This window comes from Rhinatrema bivittatum, chromosome 4 (genome assembly GCF_901001135.1).
Source record: "Rhinatrema bivittatum chromosome 4, aRhiBiv1.1, whole genome shotgun sequence".
In the NCBI taxonomy this organism is placed as follows: domain Eukaryota; kingdom Metazoa; phylum Chordata; class Amphibia; order Gymnophiona; family Rhinatrematidae; genus Rhinatrema; species Rhinatrema bivittatum.
In genome coordinates this window covers 161805187-161818115 of record NC_042618.1, presented here as the reverse complement: position 1 = coordinate 161818115, position 12929 = coordinate 161805187, and the positions used below count along the sequence as shown (strand labels likewise).

General features: G+C 41.0%; 1 protein-coding gene across 3 annotated transcripts in view; it reads right to left on the bottom strand.

The window, feature by feature from the left end:
• Positions 1–4070: 4070 nt before the first annotated feature.
• The window catches only part of DUS1L (dihydrouridine synthase 1 like), an 82723-nt gene continuing 73864 nt past the window's right edge, over positions 4071–12929 (bottom strand). For 2 of the 3 annotated variants that reach the window (XM_029599034.1, XM_029599035.1), the window contains exons 12-14: positions 7520–7557; positions 6014–6089; positions 4071–5895 (exon numbers count right to left, since the gene is read on the bottom strand). In XM_029599034.1, coding sequence (XP_029454894.1) covers positions 5756–5895; positions 6014–6089; positions 7520–7557 — 254 coding nt within the window. In that variant the 3' untranslated portion in view covers positions 4071–5755. The remainder of the gene's footprint in view (positions 5896–6013; positions 6090–7519; positions 7558–12929) is intronic. The other variant, XR_003856347.1, reaches the window with a different exon arrangement.

Here is a 12929-nt window from a genome sequence, read left to right as displayed (position 1 = left end):
CAGCAAGGCCTTGAGAAAACTCCAGAGAACTTATTAGCCGCTTTTTCTTGCCTGAATGCCAACTCATTAACAATTGTGTTCTGCATCCTCCTCCTTTGCCTTATTTCTCCAGCTATGGCGATTTCAGAACAAGGACTCTGACAGAACAACATGTACATCCTCTGCACAGAACTTTTCACACCTGTTGAATCAAACAGACTGTTAGATCTGCACACACATGCCAACCCAAGCCTGCGGAGAACGACTGATGCATGCTGTACCATTTAACCTTACAGTATGGACTAATTATCCTTTACAGAGAGGTGTTTTCATTAACTCTCCAGTTAATAATACCATACTACACATTGGTAGCGGTATTCAAGAGACTGCCGCTCTTTGTTGGGACTATGATACAGGGGATGGAAAGGGATTCAGGTGGGAAATTTCCATATTGTAACCGAACATTTGTATTAATCACTGAACACTTACAAAATTATACCACATATATGTATGCAATTGGCAGATTTCAGGATGTGCAGTGGGAGACCCAAGCAGGTACAGAAAGTATAGAGGGGATGAAGGATTTACCTTTTGTAGTTATATAGCCCAAATGATAACCAATGACATGTCCACTAATCTGTTAGGAAACATATGGATGTTATGTGGGCGTAGAGCATATATGTGCATTTCCCCAAGATGGAGAGACAGATGCACTTTAGGCCACATCCTCCCCTCATACTATGCAGTCAAAAATTTACCCAAAGCAAGGCTCCGTAACAAAAGGGAGGCGATAAATAATCCCATAGAAAAGTATACAGAAACTCAGATAGCTAGAAGCCTGTTTCCCCCAATGGGGACAGCTATGAATTACAGAGACTTACACGTCCTAGCTAACTGGACAACTGCCATATTTAATCAGACAGTCCATGCATTAAAACTACTCACAACAAAAGTCTCTCAGATTAGAGAAGTAGCATTACAGAACAGCTATACCTTACAAACCATTTTAACCTTAAAGGGTGGTGTTTGTGCATTAATTGGATCTCATTGCTGTGTGTACATATCAGACTATAAAGCAAACCTCACACATACCATAGAGCAGATAGAAACCATGGTTGCTGATGCACCACTTTCAGACAGAATACCAACTTCTCCATGGGATTGGCTATGGTCCTGACTCCCTGATATTTCTGGTCTCAAAAGGGTGATTTCTATTATAATTACTGTAATTGTCTTAATTATTTGCCTGTGATGCTGTATTCAGTGCATACCCAACCTCATATCCATACTGAAACCTTGCTCTCAGCCCAGATACAAAGATGTCTTGTAAGGTGCCTAATAGGGAATCCGGAGCCCTGCAGAGTTGGTACACCACCTGCACCAGCTCTGGGTGATATGGAGATTCAGAAGCTCATCGGTGGCTGGCACACCACGCCGAATCAGCTTTCTTCTCTCCATAATCCCTCTTCCCCTATTTCCAGCCCATACCAAGACATAACAGATTTCAGTAAGGGTCTAAAGCTTTACTGAGCTGCCTAAACAAAAACAGAAAGGGTGAGATGTGGGAAATATGCGCTTGCCAGCAAGCCATTTCAGGGTTTAAACACTAACTTCCCTTCTCCCTGACATTTGCCTGAATAAAAGCATCACTTGTGCTTAAGTCTCTGCCTAGGAAAGGATACCTGACTTCATGTATTTCTCTGGCCTATAATTAATCCTGTTAGCCTGAAAGAAGGGCTGGGTTTTCCCTAGTCAGAGGCAGGACAAAGTCAGGAGGTATGGATTTCAGCAGCCAATGATATGATCCGTGCACACCCCCTGAGCCAAAGCCAATGGTGAAATGACTCTTCTGTTGCTATGGGAAAGTAGCCAATCATGTAATGACACATCATCTGCCTTTGTATGAATGTACAATAAAAGGAAGAGGCTCGGGAGGACAAACCCTCTTTGCCTTCTCTCTTCCTGCCTGCGATGAAAGCTGTCTGATGTGCCTCTTCATTACTGCTATATAGCTGCAGTGTGGGCAGTTCAGACTTTTGAACCACTGACAGGTACCGCTCCTATAACAATTCAGTATCTGCATACGCCTTTGAAGAATATTTTTGTCAGGTCAGTTGGTAGGAGGTAGAGATCCAGGAACTAGATTAGCACAATGGACTCTTATTTTGCTTAACAGAGGAGTTACTAGTGAAACAATAAGCAAACCTGATTTGATGGCACATGCACTTATTGACAAAGGAAATGATCATAATTGTGGAGAATTAGAAGATACTCACATGTCACAGGTAAAGTAGCTCCATTATTATCAGAAATTGATGCTGCAGATTTACATCCACACATTTGGTTTACGGATGGTAGTTCATTATGGGGAAAAGGGGTAAGACATACTCAGTATGCAGCCATAAATTTGGCTGGAGCTGAGATAAAAGGAAAAATACACACACAAGTATCTGCTCAAAATGCAGAAGCTGAAACAGTTAAACAGGTTTTACAATTCTATCCTAATCCACCTCCAGCAGTGTATGTATATACAGATAGTGATTATGTGGCTAAGGGCCTACAATATTGGATATTAGATTGGGCAAAACATGGATGGCATACCATAGATGGGAAAGAATTAGCTCAGCGAAAACAATGGGAATATTTGTATACTTGGACAAGTAAACATCCAGGGATTTTACATGTTAGATACGTTAAGGCACATCAGAAGAATCAAGATAAGGAATCATGTTGGAACAACAAGGTGGATAAAATAGCTAAGGAATTTATAGCAGCAGTTACCACAAGAAGGCAGGCACAAGATCAGTCACAAGAATCAGAGGAGCCTATATGGCAACCATCCACTATCGAAAGTCAGGAGTTAATTTGTCTTGCACATTCTTAGCTTCATGAGGGAATAGAGGGTACTTTGTATTGAGTTAAACAAGTTGGATTATTACCTTCAATCAATAGTTCATGCTTTTGATGCAACTGCAACTTTACTCCTCGTGTTGATGGCAGGGAGGGAGGGGAACTGGATACAGACAACAACCTTGATTTTTACAGTCTAGGGTACTGACACGCAGACGCAAGGGGAAAAAGCACGGGATGGCTTCTATGGCCAAGTCCCAAAGCAAAGAGTTAAGCAGCATTCTCTGAATTATCAAGAAGGCTTCTCACCCAGTAAAAATGTTGCTAGCAGTAATTTATGGGTTTGACAGTTGCTTGATTTTGATTGATTATAAATATCACTACCCTTATCATAAGGCTTGGGGGTAACTGCAAGGAGCGGCAGTTACTACCATAAGAAACTTGCAAGACTGGATGGGCTATCTGGTCCTTTTCTGCTGTCATTATTATGTTACTATGCATATTATATTAGGAAGACACACAGATACTACTGCTATTGAAACACTTTACGTCATCAATATAGTGGCTCTATCAACCACATAATAAAGAACTGAAAGCCAAAGTTAGATGGTAATGACTACATAACTTAAGCAGGGGTCTGCAAATGTAGCAAAAATAGCACGAAGTGTGCAGAAAAAGCAGAAGTTTTCAACTGCTCTTACAGAAAAAAAAAACTTGAAAGCTTATATTTCCTTTGCACTCTGCTGCTTTTCCTCACTGAAGTCAACCCCCTCTGCCAGAGACATCACTTCTTGCAATAGAAACTAATGTCACAAACAGAATTTCAAGACTCCAGGCAAAAATATTAGCCTCTCTTATTGAAATTTCTGACAGAAACCAAGAAGGTGGTTAACACTCGAGATGGAAGTTGGCTTGGATACACCTACTATCTGTGAGGTGCCTGCAGCTCTTATGTCTAAGTATTCACTTCAATTAGCTCCATGGAACAAGTGGATGGAAGTATATGCTATCAGATAAGAGATCTGTGCTCTCTGCTGTTTGGGCTGCTGCTTCAGGGGCGAGGCATAACCAGGTATTCTGACCAGAGTAGCACTAGAAGAGTTACGTAAGAAGTTGCATTCTCTCAGCCACAAGAAATCGCTGAAAGCAAATAAGAAACAGACTGAAAGGTTCACAATAGCTCCCCAAAGACAAATAAGGACAGAGAATGGCAGCTACTGAAAAACAAAAAGTTGTCAGCATAGTTCTCATGCAAACCTTTATTTTAGTGAAGTAGCATGTTCGCCACTGGTAGTGTCTGATTAGGTTTCTGACATGTTAACAGTATCAGGATCTTATGACAAAAGAATTATCAAGAAAACAGAGGCCTCAAACTGCACAAAAACACAGACAGTCAATAAGTATCATTTGTCTAAAGCCCAAGACACAAATAATCCCCACAGGCTGCCAAGGAAGGCTGATTTGCCCCAGACATAGGGAACTCACAACCATGTATTTCTTGACTGTGTATGGCACCATCTAGACTAGAGAAAAGGTTCTGATTTCTATATGAGTAATTATTCTTTATCACCTGGTCAGACTCTTCATCAATCTACATTTCTATATTCAAGTGTTTTTTTTCTTTTAACCCATCAATGTGCTTAGAGCTCTACTTCATTCTCTTGTAAACTCTTGGAAATGCCCTACAGCCATATGACACTCCCAATCACTGCCATTTTCCAGTGCACTTTGGCAATATTAATATCTTGTACTGTAGCACATTAAAAGCATTGTGATTTGTGTAGCAGATATCTGTGCTACAGAACTCACAGTGAGATGAAAGCCAGGTTAATGTGGGGAGACTGTAACCAGATTAATGTGGGGTTCACATCTCTGGCTGAGCTACCGAACTCATGGGGGGGATTTAGCCAGGCTAATGTGGGGGTCACGTCTCTGGCTGAGCTACAGAACTCATGGGGGGAGTTTTGCCAGGTTAATATGGGTTCACGTCTCTGGTTGTGCCATAGGACTCAGGAGGCAATTGGAGGGAAACTGTTTCTTGAGGCACATCTCTGGAACAGAGATAGCACCTCATATCACAGAGTACGTAGCTGCAAAGCACTAAGGAAGTTTACATTAAAATGTTTATTCTACATTTCAAAGGAATAAATATTTAAAAATCACAATGGCCTTAGAAAAAAAAAATAGGAAACACAGACTACAATGCCCAATTAAATTGAGTCATCTGAGTGGCCATGCCTTCCTGCTCCTTTGAGCTTCCTGTCAATTGGAACATGCCTCTACTGGGACTACAGAACATGAACCTTTGTTCACAACGACCTAGAAGCTTGCCCTTATTTCTAATCCCTCTCCAGAGCTGAGTCATTGCAGTAACAATCCTCACCCACAGGCCACACACCCTCAGTTCCCTCAAGAACCTGATGTGCACGTATCCCAAGTGACCAGTAGCTGTCACAGTTGAGCAACCTCAGTCCCAGCTGGTTTGAGAAGCAGAACTGGTCTACATGGCAGCAAAAAGCAATGCCACTGGGCTGGCCCTAAAATTATTTTTATCGTGAAGTTAAGAGCAGTTTTTCAGGTTTTTCTAAAATGGAAGAATATCTGTTAAAACCTAACAGGAGTTTGAGCCATGCATGGCTATTTGGCTAACAGGTTTGTCCCCACTGAGTTCTGGGCTATTCCGATGAGGAGCTCCTGACAACCTAACAGTCATCTTTTTAAAATTTAAATACTATAATCGATTTCTTCCATGTACATGGCTTATTACTTGGTTTGATAGCAGCAACTGAAATCCAAGATGCAGCAGAATAACTGCTGCACCAAGAATCTAAAAGGCAGCGTGAAACTGCAGAACAAAGCAGGTTTTCCCTGAGAGACAGCAGAGCCACATGCATGGCGTGTCCACAGTGACTCTGACTCCTTGCTGTCACACTATGCTGTCAGCAGCTTGCTTCTGAAGCCCTCTCTCCTCACTCAGATTCTTCTTTGAAAGCTTCAGCAGCTCCAACTGGTCACCCTTCCACTGCAAGGATTTCTCATATTTGGTTTTAAAAAGCAGTCTGTGGCCTGAGAAAAGAAAAAGATGGGCTGAGACCAGATTCATAGGGCACTGCACGCGTCTGACTGCCTCATCTCTTGACTGGGAAAACTAAAGGTGTTGGATCTGCAGAATCCTTTTACTTACCGACACAGTCTGACATTTCTTTAACAGCTTTTTTCTTGCAGCAGCCTCGACACAGGTGAAACACACACTTAATGCCCTTCAAATACAAACAAATAATTAACAAAAGTTCAAATAGGCCAACGAGTGTAGAGAGTTTATTAGGAGAAGGGTGTGCTAGTCTCTGCATGCACCCAAACATGGGTATGTCACCCTGTGAGTTTATGGCGGGTCCTGCTGCTGTGCATGCAGAAACTGTATGTGTGGGGGAGGGGTGGCGAGAGACCATCTGGAGCCAAGTGTTGTATATGTGCGTCGACTCCTGGGAAGGGAAGGGGGGCTCTGGGGCAGCAGCTCTGTGCCATTCTGAAGCAAGCACCAGAAGAAAGGGTTTTTTATTCTGAACACTGAATAATTCCAGAATGGAGTTATGACTGATGCTGCAGCACTGCATAAAACACCTGGAGACATCGTCCATCTAAATAATATTTTAATATACAAGTACAGAACATATTTCCCTTCTTGCAGTACTCCCTTGATCCTTATTTTTGAATTATAACACTTTCAGCCTTTTAATATTTTACACCCTCACTAAGCTCCTCTTCTCTTACCCCACTGCTCTTTTACCTCTCTCCCTGACCAGGAACCTTCTCTCTTACTGCTGCATACATCCTGCTCTGCATAGGGCAGGAAGAAGAGCCTAGTAGTAGGAGCGGTGGGTTGAAAACCAGGGAAGCCAGGGTTTGAATCCCACTGAAAACCCTTGCGACCTTTGGCCACTCACATCACCCTTCACTGCCTCAGGAACAAACTTAGGGCCCTATTTAATAAGCATTCTTTCCATAGATACAAAATTGGAAAGAACCTTTAGTAAATGATCCCCTTATATTGCAATCCATCTGGGACAGGGAACTACCTAAGTACCTGATTGTAACTTGCCTTGAACTTGGGTTTAGAAAGACGAGTAATCAAAATTAAAATGCAAATTCACAATGACAGAGCCAAATCACATAAAACATTCACTCACACAAACAGAGGGGTTATTGCAGTTGGCTACAAGGTAGGTCCCATTGATTCACTTCATAGATGAAACATCTGAGCTCCACTGGAGAGGGAAGTATAGGGAAGATATAATCAAGCAGAGCTCATGTGTCTGCTGCTTAGTTGACTATTTCTAAGAGTTTCTCCCATGTCACAAAGTTAAAAAAGGAGTAGTAATAATTGATCTTACTAGCAATCACTCTGATCTGTTCGAAGGGTAACAAATTCTCTCATTCTGAGAATCAGAAAGGCTTTGAGAGCATTGCTATCTGTTTCTGTATAGTTATTTGGGAGATTTCTGATGCAGCTGGATGTGCTGAGATCAGCTTCATCACATATGATCCCAGGCTCAGTCTGTTAGTAAATGTGTCAATTAAATGTGCAAAATAGGTTTCAAAAGATGACAAAGATAAAGGAAGGGTGTACAGAAATCTAGGGCAGAGCAGGTACTTGGCCCAAGCAGAGGTGGTGGTAGGGTCAGAAACATACCTTTGGATTTCCACACTGATCACATTTGGCATATTTAGCTGCAGAAAGACAACAAAAATATGGTTAGTTTGCTTAGTTCCACACAAGACCTCAAGGAAAGAAGCCTGCTTAACCATTTAGACAAGTAGTCAGGAGTCATTGTATTTCTCCATGTAAATACTCATCCATCAATTACATAGCAGTGCAGTGAAGCAGCTTATCAGGCCTTCTAATCATTGTTGACCTTATCTGGAGCCACTAACACAAATGATTACGCAACCAAGTTGCAAATATATAGTGCATGCCAATGGTGTACAAATTTACTGCCATAAATCGAAACTATGTCTAAATAATTCAAAGACAGAAATGTTAAGAGTTCAGCAATCTGCTTTCACAGTTTTCTTCAAGTACAACTACATGGTAAAACAATAATGAAAAGTTCAGTGATGAAAATTATGGGAATGTTTTAGGTTCTCATTTGACTTTACATATGCAAATTGGTCAGGTAAATAAATCAGGTGTCTCATTTGTGGAACATCTGAAATGTGCATCTTTTTTGGGGGAAAAAGGATTTAGCTGCAATGGTCCAGGTGCTAATTACATCACACTTGGACTGCTACAATCCCCTGTATGTATACCTTCTAAAATATCAACTCAATAGGTTACAGCTGGTTTCAGAAAGTAAACTTTAGGATCACATCTCGCCTATTTTGAAAGTCTTGCATTCAGGGGCATAAGCATGGCTGCTGAAGTTGGTGGTGCAACAGAAAATTTGCTGCTATGTGCCTTAGATCACAATACACCCTCCTACATTACCCTGTGAGCACTATTTTCTTTGATGCAAAAAACCTATCAAATTTATGCTCAAAGCAACCCAATCCTTAGAGGAAACATTAGCTAATCCTTTAAAATAATCACCTAATCTACTAACAGCAGTTACAATAAAACATGTGAATGAAAAAATATTTTCTGCAAGCACATTCAAAACCGCTTTCTGCATGCAAGTAAAATTAATAAAGAGCAAACTTGTGTTTTTAAAATAGAAATGAGGAAGAGAGAACCATAATGCCATAAAAGCCAGTGATAAGTACCATCATTTTCATAGCAAGAATTAAAGTTACACAAGAACTGGATCTTTAAAATACAGACTCTCACAAAATACAGAATAGAAATCTGCCAACAAAAACTGAACTGGAAACCACAAGCCTAACTGTGTTATGCAGTGCAACAATGGAAAAAAGGAAACCATCATTCCTTTCAAAACATCAAACAATAAAATCTGAGATATAAACATCATTCATAATATTAAAACCATGCTAATAAAAAGAATAGATATCAAACAGCAGAGGAACATCCAATAATTAAAAAAGACTTGCACAAAATGTTCTAATATTTTCCAAACACCAATAAAATATTTCAAAATCTCTGATGAATAAAACATCCAATAATTAAAAAATGTTATATATTTCCCAAAACTCCAATAAAATATTTCAAAACATCTGAGGAATAAAACATCCAATAATTACATAATGAGAAATTACTACTTACCTGGTCATTTCCTTTTCCTTAAGGTGGATGGATTGATTCAGGACCAGTGGGTTATGCACCTCTACCAGCAGATGGAGATGGAGCAAAATTACATCACAGTATATATAGTGCTGCAGTGACATCAGCCTGCCAGCATTCTCTTCAAAAGCAACTGTGGACAGACTAGCAAAAACTTGATTAAAAGCAGATAACCATTTCTGTACTCAAACAAACACTGAACACAGGCAAGAAAATATGCATACAAGTCTAGGGACTGGATGAACACTTACCAATAAATCCCTGGAACACATAGTCACATAGGAGGACCATCACACAATCAATCGGCAGCCAAGGGCGGGAAGCTGAATTCATCTATCCACCTTAAGCAAAAGGAAATTATTAGATAAGTAGTAATTTCTCATTTCCTAAGAAGCATGTGGATAGATGGATTCAGGACCAGTGGGATGTACCCAAGCTACTCCTGAATAGGGTGGGAGGCTGCCCGCAGTCCAGTCAACAATGCATGTGTAAAGGCTGCATCCTCCTGGGCCTGCACATCCAGACGATAATACCTGGAAAAGATGTGTAAGGAGGATCATGTCTCAGCTTGGCAAATATTGACAGGAGACAACAATCTAACCTCTGCCCATGACACTGCCTGAGCTCTAGTAGAATGAGCCCTAACCTGAGTAGGCAATGGCTTTTCAGCAGCCACATGTGTGGCCGTGACTACCTCCTTAATCCAGCGAGTTATTGTTGCCCGCAAAGCTGGTTCACCCTGTTTTCCTCCACCATGAAGGTCAAGCAGGCGATCCATCTTTCGGAAAGGTTTAGAAACCTCCAGATACCTCACGACATGTCTCTTGATTTCCTTGATTTCCAAGGGCGATATTTTTCCGCATCTCTTTCTTTATCCAAGGATGGCAGGGAAATGGAATGATACAAATGAAAATCAGAGACAACTTTAGGCAAGAATGAAGGAACAGTATGCAGCTGTATCGCTCTTGGAGTCACCCGAAGGAACAGCTCCCGGCAAGAGAAGGCCTGCAGCTCGGAAATTCGACCTGCAGAACAAAGTACTACCAGAAACACTGTTTTCAAGGTCAGTAACCGCAAGGAAAGGCTACACAGCGGTCAAAACGTAGGGCCCGCCAAGAAATCCAACACCAGATTAAGACTCCACAAAGGTACTAGTAACCACAAGGAAGGATGAAGATGTTTCACTCCCCTCAAGAAACATAAGACAATAAGGATTCATCATTCACCTGTCCCCTGAAACAGGCAAGAGCCGATACCTGTACCTTCAAGGAATTAAGGGCCAACTCTTTATTTAACCCATCCTGCAAAAATTCCAAAATGAGCGGAATCTTAATTGAACGAGGAAGAACAACTTGATCTTCACACTAAGCCTCAAACACTCACCAAACCCACACATAGGCTAAGGAAGAACTTTCGAGCTCATAGCAAGGTGGCAATCACTGCAGAAGAATATCCACTTCTGATAAAAGGGAGAGAGGTGTCCCCCTATCTTCTGTTCTTGGGGGTGGGTCGGCAAACCTTTATTGGGAGGGTCAGGAGGTTGCACTACCTGAGCCCCGGTCTTGCTTGGGCTGTCTGGTCGAAAGGATTGAGAGCTGCCAAAAGGACGAGTCCTCTGAAAGGTCCCCCTGTAGCAACCTCTGAGATGACCCCTCATACCAAAGGGGCGTGGCAACTGGTTCTTATCCTCAGGCAATTGAGACAACTTTATATCGTAAAGAAATTGATAGAAACAATCTACTGAGGTATCACAGCTTCCATCCGAAGGCCTTTAAAAATGGCCTTCCGGTTGGTCAATTTTAAGATTGCGGCGTCTCTGTTCCTCATTAAAGGATTTTAAACTTCAAGCTTATAATTTAGCGAAACGCTTTTTTGATAGAGGATATCCTTTAGGCATTATAAAAGCTGCTTATAAAAGAGCCTTGTATTCCCCGAGAGAATCCCTTTTGACATATCGAGACAAGAAGACTATTTCCCAAGATGTTTATGTACTACAATATACAAATCGAGCGGCAGACATTGTTAAGAGTCTTTATGAACATTGGCATGTACTCCAATTACATTCCGCATTTTTGGAACCACCATTGATCTCTTTTCAGATAGGATTAAATATTAAAAATTACCTTGTAAGAGCTGCATTATCTTCTCCTTCTTCAAGGGAAATAATTGGTTCACATTCCATTTGTGGGAAATGTGATATGTGCCATATGTCGATTATGGGTGAATCTTGGAGGGATCCATGTACAAATATTGAACATAAGAAAAGATTCATAACTGATTGCAATTCCCATCATGTTGTATACGTTATACAATGCAACTGTCCCTTGCTTTACGTAGGTCGCACGTCTAGACCAATCAAAATTCGTCTCAGGGAACACAGAAGTAGACTTAACACAAAAAATGTTGAAGCGCCAATGGTGAAACATTGTTTATTGGAAGGTCATACATTTACAGATTTACATTGGACTATATTGGACATGGTTTCTATAAGCGTTAGAAGAGGAGATATTGGTTCAATCCTCAATCATAAGGAGCAAAAATGGATTTTCAAGCTTTCTTCAGAATCCCCGCGGGGAATGAATGACACTATTGATTGGGTTTCACTTATTTAAAAGGCTTCTCCCACTCCTTTGTTCCCTCCTGATTGGTCCGTTTTAGAGCATGCGTAGCTCTATAAATATCAGCGTTAAAATGGCGGGTCTTTCTTGAACGCCGCATAGATTGTAGCACTCTCCAACTCTGTAAGTCACCAACGTTTTGATTATGTATTGGAACATTCATGTTGTTTGGATCTAAAATGTTTTTTTCCAATTTTTCAGTGTCTAAGCCCCTGAAGAAGAAAATCTTCATAACACCAGAGGTGTCGGGCAATATAGCAGAGCAGGGCCGGTGAGCCTTGTCATTCTAGCGTCTTTTGGAAAAAGATAAGTCATTTATTTGAACATTCCATTTTGAGTTGGTGTCAGTTGAGAGCCTTTCAAGGTCTTATAAAAAAAATTAACAAAATATAATTTCAAAAAAAGTTTTCCTGCTTGAAAAATTAATTAGCAGTGTGTTAGTAAGAAACTGGCGGTGTCACGCAAATGAAGAAAGGTTACCCTATGATTGAAATCATATGGGCAGTTACACTGATATCAGTGAACAAAAGTTAAAACGCTTTTAAGCGGAAGTGTACTTTGGCCCGTTATTAAAAGATTTGCGTTATATGTGACTTTTTTTTTTTTTTTTTTTAATTATGGATACTGTTTTTGACATAAAGAGCTACTCCTCGCCCTTTTCTGTCCTCTCTGTCCTCTCTTAACAAGTTAAAGCCTGGTATGGCTGTAACCCAATCATGAGTCTCAGTGAACCAGGCTCTGTAATAGCAACAATGTCTAAGTCTGCTTCCACCATTAAGACCCGCAGGTCTGGGATTTTACTGCCCAGACTACGAGCATTTGTGGTCATAGCTTTCCAGCTCGTCTCCCTGGGATTGCTGCTCTTCTTAGTCATCTTTTCTGCTATTTTGATCTGATTGACTTTGTTTTTTTTCTTCTCCCAATTCCTGTCTTGCTTGGGGGTTTTTCCTGAAACTTTCTTTCCTAATCTGCCCTGGACCCCACAGGAGTTGATGGCATTGAGGGCTCAGAGGTGACCCTAGTTTATCTCAACCCATACAGAATGCCTGTAAACACTTAAAAAAATTATTTGGAGATGGTAGTCCATGGCAGAGAGGTACAATCAAGCTTAGCATAAGGCTGCAACACTGTGGTATCCATGGCAGCCACCTGTTAAGTCCATGCAGCCTTTTTTTTTTACAAGTCTTTCAGGGCTTAAGAGAGGAGGGCCCAACTCACTCTTGCTGACCTGTGGTGTTATAATGGCC